Source organism: Limanda limanda, chromosome 8 (assembly GCF_963576545.1).
Source record: "Limanda limanda chromosome 8, fLimLim1.1, whole genome shotgun sequence".
Taxonomy (NCBI): domain Eukaryota; kingdom Metazoa; phylum Chordata; class Actinopteri; order Pleuronectiformes; family Pleuronectidae; genus Limanda; species Limanda limanda.
The window spans coordinates 16095059-16102531 of NC_083643.1; the positions used below are offsets into that span (position 1 = coordinate 16095059).

Consider the following 7473-nt stretch of genomic DNA (forward strand, 5'->3'; position numbering starts at 1 on the left):
GTCCTATTGTTCTATCAGCAAGTTAGAATATTAAAAGCTGCAATTGATCATGGTTTCAAATTTGTAAGTCATTTATCAGGGAAGTTATACTACATCAAATAAAGAGTCAATTTCCCATTTCAAGTTGCCATAACCTAGGAAGACATCTTTGTTATCCTTCCTTTGTCTGATCAACAGTTAGACAGTTTGTCTCAGTGTCAGGTTACATAAAGGATTTATTCAATAGTCGTGCCTATGTAATACAACAACATCAAACCAAAGCACCACTTTCATTTTGTGCTCAATGAAATATTACTATGGTAGGCTCACGATAAAGTGAGAGTGAGACAATGCACATAATCCTCTTAGAAGACCTCAGGTATTAGGTATTATGCTGATCCACTGTGAAGACTTGTCCCGTGTCCTACATAACCCGGTGGCCGCTGTTTGCAATAGTTTGGACTTTTGCTAGTGCAACAATATCCAGCCTAAGAAATCTGCTTTTTGGAGACTTTTGCAAAATCTTCACTTAGCGGTAAGTGTGCATTTGGGATTAAACTATCATACAACATTTTCTGTTTATTTTAATCATCACACAGGTTTTAATTCTCTAAGCATGTAAACATCGACTTTGCTTGGTGTTGTAGTTTATTTACCGGAAGTTCAGTTGTAGTCTTACACATAAAACCACAAAAAAAATGTAAATAGTATAGTAATAACAGATTATCTATGAAGTGCATTGCATGGACAGTTCAAATGTTTGGAAGCATACATAACTTATCTATGATGCTTCTTTTAATTTGTTTATTCTTTTCCAAGGAGCCGAGGATGTGGCATGAATCCGTCCACTGTAGTTTTAAATCCAGTCACCCCATGGTGTGCTGGGGAGCGAGCAGGACTTGTCGTCTTCCGAAGCCCATTTATGCAGCTTAATTCGACATAGCCAGTACCCGCGCTGCCCTGCAGGACCATGCACTATACAAGAAGGAAGAGGCTGCAGCTGAGCCGGGTGGTGTTTCTCCTCTCTGGGCTTTTCCTCCTCACCCTCTACCAGCTGACCATCAGTGCCAGACTGTACGAGCCTCTGCCGATGCCTCAGATTGGACAGGACTTTGGAGAAGGTTCAACGGAGGAGGTTGATGAGGCTACAGTGGAGACTCTGGTGCTGGAGGAACCTGCCACTGCAACTCATGAATTAGAGCCCACAGATCAAACGACGACTGGGGTGCATGTAGTGAAACATCCGGATACAACGACGTCAGATTTGAAAGCATCCACCCCCACTGGATTTCCACCACTGACCACCACACACAGGACTTTTGTGCACTGCATCTACATGGCCCCTGAGCCTCCACCAGAGCCCCCCACACCAGATCCAGCTCCTCCTTTCACCACCATCACTCCAGCTTCTCCTGGTGAGGCTCCACATATTAGAGGAGAATACCCTGAAGATGTTTTTACTATAGCAGACCGCAGACGAGGCTGGGTGGCCCTCCACATATTTGGGATGATTTACATGTTTGTGTCACTTGCAATTGTGTGCGATGAGTTTTTTGTTCCTGCTCTGGGGGTAATCACAAACAAGTTAGCCATCTCTGATGATGTGGCAGGAGCCACCTTCATGGCAGCTGGAGGATCTGCCCCTGAGCTTTTCGTCTCTTTGATAGGGGTCTTCATCGCCCACAGCAACGTGGGCATCGGCACGATAGTTGGCTCAGCAGTTTTCAACATTTTGTTCGTGATTGGAATGTGTGCTCTGTTGTCTCGGGAGGTGCTTCATCTCACCTGGTGGCCACTCTTCAGAGACGTGTCCTTCTACATACTCGACCTCATCTTACTCATCATATTCTTCCTGGATAATGTCATAATGTGGTGGGAGAGCATGACGCTGGTGGTCAGTTACTGTCTCTATGTGACCTTCATGAAGTTTAACGTGCAATTAGAGTGGGCCTTCAAGAGCCAACTCCACAAACACAAGAACATTGTGAAAATCATTGCTGTGGAGGAACCTGACGAGGTGAGAACACGATCCGTCGCTTTTTGTGATGCTTTATATATATTTACTGGCATAATATATTTTGGTGTTTAATGTTGTAAACATCAAACATTGCAACAAGAACGATATACACTCTCAAAAGTGTAACCAACACAAGCACTCATGTATAATCAAAAACTGTTTATTACTAGAATAGAAAACCATATTAGTCATCACTACACATCTCTCATCTGACCTGTGGAGTTATGTACAATATATGTCAGGAGAGTGAAAAGACACGAGCAGACGCCCTGGTGAACCAAAGCTAATCAGCTGCAGCGAACTAATCCGTAGAGGAGCTCCAGCTCTGTGCAAACTGTAGCATCAACATTAACTATGTGTGGCCCTGGTAAATGTGATTGAGGCTTAATTTACACAGGGTAAGCTCCAGTGTTTGTGCACACTATAGTTTACTTTTGGAGCTGAGTCCCCAATGAACTAATGTAATCATATATAATATAGTAATATTATAGTAATTTTTTCATGGACTACAATTTGGGGAAATTACCATTTCCCCAAATTGTAGTCCATCAACATGATTCAAACATCTGTTTTATTGTCACGTAACACTAGTTCAAGTGTGAAATAGCAATGCATCAGATTATACTGTTCAGTTTATACTTAAAGGTCCAGTGCGTAAGATTGAAGTGAAAGGGATCTATTGGCAGAAATTTAATATAAAATAATCCTAGTGATATTCTCACTAGTGTTTAATCATCTAAAATGAAAGGATTGTTGTTTTCTTTACCCTAGAATGAGCCTTTTTTCAATGGAAATTATTTATGTTAACATCGGGAGCGGGCCCTCTCTACGGAGGCCGCCATGTTTTTTAAACATTAGTTCAAACTGGACAAACCAAATACCTTTCCAGTTTTTATGACAAATGAAGGCTGCCCCAGGTGCTCTTCAATGTTTAGATGGGGAGGTTGAGGTAAGGTGGTATTCAGCTGTACCATGCAACTACACCACTAGATGTCACTATATTCTACACACTGAACCTTTAAATGTCTTCGGTCTATCTCAACAAATGAGTGATTATCACTGACAAAACATTGTTGCACGCAGACAAATGGGATAGATGAAGACAATGCTCCTCCTCCTCAAAAGGACAAGAACCGGTTAAAGGTAAGAAATCAATCCACCATTCAATGAACTATTGTTCATTATCTTTAGCTGATGTTTTAAATAGCTTCTTGTTAGTTCATGCTAATAAGCAATCATCTACCACATGTAAATGCACTTTTCGAATGAATTGACAGGGCTGACCTCCACTCTAACAGGATTGTCTAACAGTGGTGTGTCCCTGTCTGTTACTGCCAGTAGCTGTACTGACCTCAGGTGTCTCTCTCTCCCCAGTTGAAGCCGTCCCTTCAGCGAGGGAGAAGTTCCGCTTCCTTACACAACAGCACCATGAGAAGCACCATCTTCCAACTCATGATTCACACGTTAGACCCTCTAGGAGAGGGTGAGTACCATGTCGCCGTGACAACAAGCCAGATACTTGATAACTATGTGTCTTTTCAACTGTTCTTACGACTGTTGGATTAGCAAAGAGTCCTTTATGAAGGCAGCACTAAATCCAAGCAGATAAATACCTCTTATAATCTATGGAGGGATCCACTCCAATCATGAAAACCATGATTGTACAATCTGTATCGACCCACTATATATATATATATGATTCATTTTGGTTGCATCAGTTACAATACAGAGAAGTAGGAAGATACTGAAGTTAAATCTAGGACTACACTGTTTTTCTCCCACAGCTTTTTCCGACAGACTTTTAAATGTTTCCTTACAATGCATTGATCATATTAGAATCATCTTTCAGCAATGTTAACGTTTTTCTGTTTTCTGGTCATGGTAGAGAATCCTTTGATTTTTCTACCTGTGATCGTGGCCTCTGGCTTTGTCATCCTTCAGGCCTCTGGGCATCAAACTAGCACACTAGTCTGTACAATCTGTATCGACCCACTCCCCTTTATCTGTTGTGGAGATGCATTAAAGCATCTGTACAAATATTGTGTTGCTCATTTAACATATCCTAAATGTGCTGCCAACAAAAAGACACTAACACAGTGGTTTCTCATATTTGGTTAATATGAGCACAATTAAAAGAAAAACAAGCTTTGACTTAAGGTTTAAATGCTGTGAATATCATAATCAAAAAGAATGTTTACAGTTTCCACCTGACCATGTACTGCACAGTTACTAGCAACTTTGTTTTTTTAGTGGTGAGAAGAAGAAAGATCTCCGGTTCACTTCCTTTGATAAGCTAATCTTTCCTGTCGTGTCATTGTTCTCTGATTAATTATGCTGCTGGTGTTGTTTATGATGTTAAACTGCTTGTGTTTTACTTTGTGATTAATTCATGATCGCTGCTGTGACGGATTAGTGTGTTTCTGCTTGTTTGATTGTTCGTAGGGAAATTTATGGATAAGGCTGAGACTCTGAATAATGTGGCTTGCCGGAAGGAAGACAGCAAAACTCAAGACAAAAGTGAAGGTAACATGGAAGCATCCGCTGGTCATACGATTCATTAAGCTTTCAGATTCTGTTTCTGTCTGCTGTCTGTGCTGTTGCTCATTAAACTATAGATGAGTCTTAGGTTCTGTGACAATGGAAGGATTAGTCTATAAAACACTCCCTCCATTAATGTAATAAGATAACTTTGTTTTGCCACCCGCAGAAAATGTGTCTTTATCATCTTTTCATGTTACTTGGTAGCAGGGGGTTGACCTGTAGTAAAATATGAAATATATCAATTACAATCGATCCATCCATTACACAAGGAATGCATCAAGTTCTACACAGATAAAATATACTCTATAACTAATAGCACTCCGTAGAGCACATACCTCCGCCAAGCCTCAGCAGTCTCCTTAATTTAGATCAAGCTGCACCAAATTCACACACTTACAGATATCAGTAAATGGTCTGTATTTGTATAGCACTTATCAAGTCTTGATGACAAAGCGTTTTACAGCACAGTTTTGCGGTTCAGTATCTTGCCCAAGGGCAGTTTATTTCTCCATAAAGGCCAGTCCTGAAGTTAAATGATATGGGAGTTACTTTAGATAGCGGACTGAGAAGCTTGAGGGAAACAGACTGAATGTTTGGAATTTCTTTTGCAGATGGTGGAGGAAAAGCTGAGCAGACCAAGGAGCCAGAGGCTGTCGAGAACAAGGAGCAGCCGGAGGACAAGAAGGTACGCTCCAACCACATCCTGGTGATTATCACAAAGCCCAGAAGTCAGTCATTGGTGCCTGGAGCTGCAACTTAGAGCAGAAGGCCTCTTTGGGCTCTTTTGTTCTTTTGTTCTTATTTCTCTTTTTCACCCAACACGTCAGGAGGATGTGCCGGCAGGAGAAGATGGGTCAGGGGGATCGGAGGACTCTGACAGTGATGACAATTGCAGCGATGAAGACAGCGAAGAGTCCAGTGAAGATGAGGATTATGAGGAAGAGGAAGGTGAGAACGAGGATGAGCCTCTGTCTTTAGAGTGGCCCGACACGCGACGTAAACAAGCCACCTACCTCTTCCTGCTGCCCATAGTCTTCCCTCTGTGGCTCACAGTTCCTGATGTTCGCAACCCGGTGAGATACACGTACATCTCTGAGATCAGCTGTGGAATCTCAGAGGTCTGTAGACTGACCAGTTTTGCTTTTACAGAAATCCAGAAAATTCTTTGCGGGCACCTTTCTGGGCTCCATTCTGTGGATCGCTGTCTTCTCCTATCTCATGGTGTGGTGGGCCCATCAGGTCAGTTACTCAAAACATATCTAACATTTTAAAAAAGAGATTTGAAACGCTTTATGCTGAATTTTTAAACAACAAAACATCTCCCATATGAATTAGTGTGCATTTTTTTTTGTATTACTCAACGACAATAAATATGAGACATTTACAAATTTCAGACAACAATCTATACACTACAAAGCTCAGGCAGAGGCCGTGTGTGTGTGTTTGTGAGAGTCTTTGTGAGGCCTGATCAGTTAAGTACAAATCTGGTTGGTTCTGGCAATGAAATCTGTTTTGTATTAATGAAGAGTTGTAAGAAACTGAAAATACAGTTTAGGTTCCTCTAAAACTCTCAATCCATAACTATGAACTGAAAGCCTGTGGTCTGTTCCTGTAGGTAGGTGAGACCATCGGCATCTCAGAGGAGATCATGGGCCTCACTATCTTGGCTGCAGGGACGTCAATCCCTGACCTTATAACCAGTGTGATTGTGGCACGTAAAGGCCTGGGGGACATGGCCGTGTCCAGCTCTGTGGGAAGTAACATCTTTGACATCACTATTGGGTGAGAACCAGTAGCATGACAGTTTTCTTAGTCTTTTGTTTTTACCGTTTCTCTCACTCTGTCATTTTGTTTTCTAAAGGCTTCCAGTCCCGTGGCTCATTTTCTCATCCATCCACGGTTTCGCCCCTGTGGCCGTCAGCAGCAATGGGCTCTTCTGTGCCATCGTGCTCCTCTTCCTCATGCTGCTCTTTGTCATCATCTCCATTGCGTCCTGTAAGTGGAAGATGAATAAGGTGCTGGGTTTCACCATGTTCCTGCTCTACTTTGTCTTCCTGGTGCTCAGCGTGATGCTGGAGGATCGAATCATCACCTGCCCTGTTTCCATCTGAACAGAGGTTCTCCCTTTTTTTCCAACTATGAACCTTTACACGCATGGATCTGCATAGCTGAAGAAACTACAGAAAGCGGCTGCCGCTGACACTGGTCTCACTTCTCAGCAGCAGTACATATAGTTTACTACAACATTTTCTAGACCTTGTTACATTTTTAACTTTCAGTAAAAATGGCAGCTTTTACCTTTTCTATTCAAATCAGGAGATGTAGATCTACTGTCTTATGTAGGGCAGAATGTGCAGTGCAAGTATATTCTACATTAATAGAGAAAACAATTTTTTCACTGGTTATTAAACAGCATCCACAGAAGGGAAATAGAAATCTAGAAAATGGGCACATTTTGGAAAAATGTAGGTTTCTACATGTAGATTTTGTATGAATTGTAAGTTTACACTTGCTCTAACTACTGTTTTATAACATTACAAAGAACCTCACTCTTCATACATACACATCAGAATTACAAGAATAATCATAGAACATATGTTGGGGAAAGAAATAACTTTATATCCATTAAAAAACGTGTTTATTCATAACTGAAAGCAAAGTATAGATCCAGACAGATTTATTTTAGGTAAAAAATCATACAAATTAGTTTCTGTGTTACAAATGATAAATAATACGTCATAGACATCGTGTAAATTGACAAATTGTGTAAACAACATGTAGACATCAATTGATGTTTTGGTCATCAGTATTTTCTTGTTTCTGGTTACGATTTACACGGTGTTTATTCCCAACACAGAGCTGCATCTAATCCAGCATCTAATCCAGCATCTAATCATTATGAGTAACTGTGAAGTTCAGTTCTGAGCTGTGCAGCT

The 7473-nt window shown here is 41.2% G+C and overlaps 1 protein-coding gene across 1 annotated transcript; it reads left to right on the forward strand.

Moving 5' to 3' along the window:
- The first annotated feature begins 949 nt into the window (after positions 1 to 949).
- Positions 950 to 6648, forward strand: LOC133009386 (sodium/potassium/calcium exchanger 1-like). Its single transcript, XM_061076877.1, has 9 exons — positions 950 to 1996; positions 3080 to 3139; positions 3371 to 3479; positions 4439 to 4519; positions 5149 to 5222; positions 5365 to 5610; positions 5687 to 5776; positions 6153 to 6319; positions 6399 to 6648. The coding sequence occupies exons 1-9, from the start codon at positions 950 to 952 to the stop codon at positions 6646 to 6648; spliced, it is 2124 nt and encodes a 707-aa protein (XP_060932860.1).
- Positions 6649 to 7473: the final 825 nt, after the last annotated feature.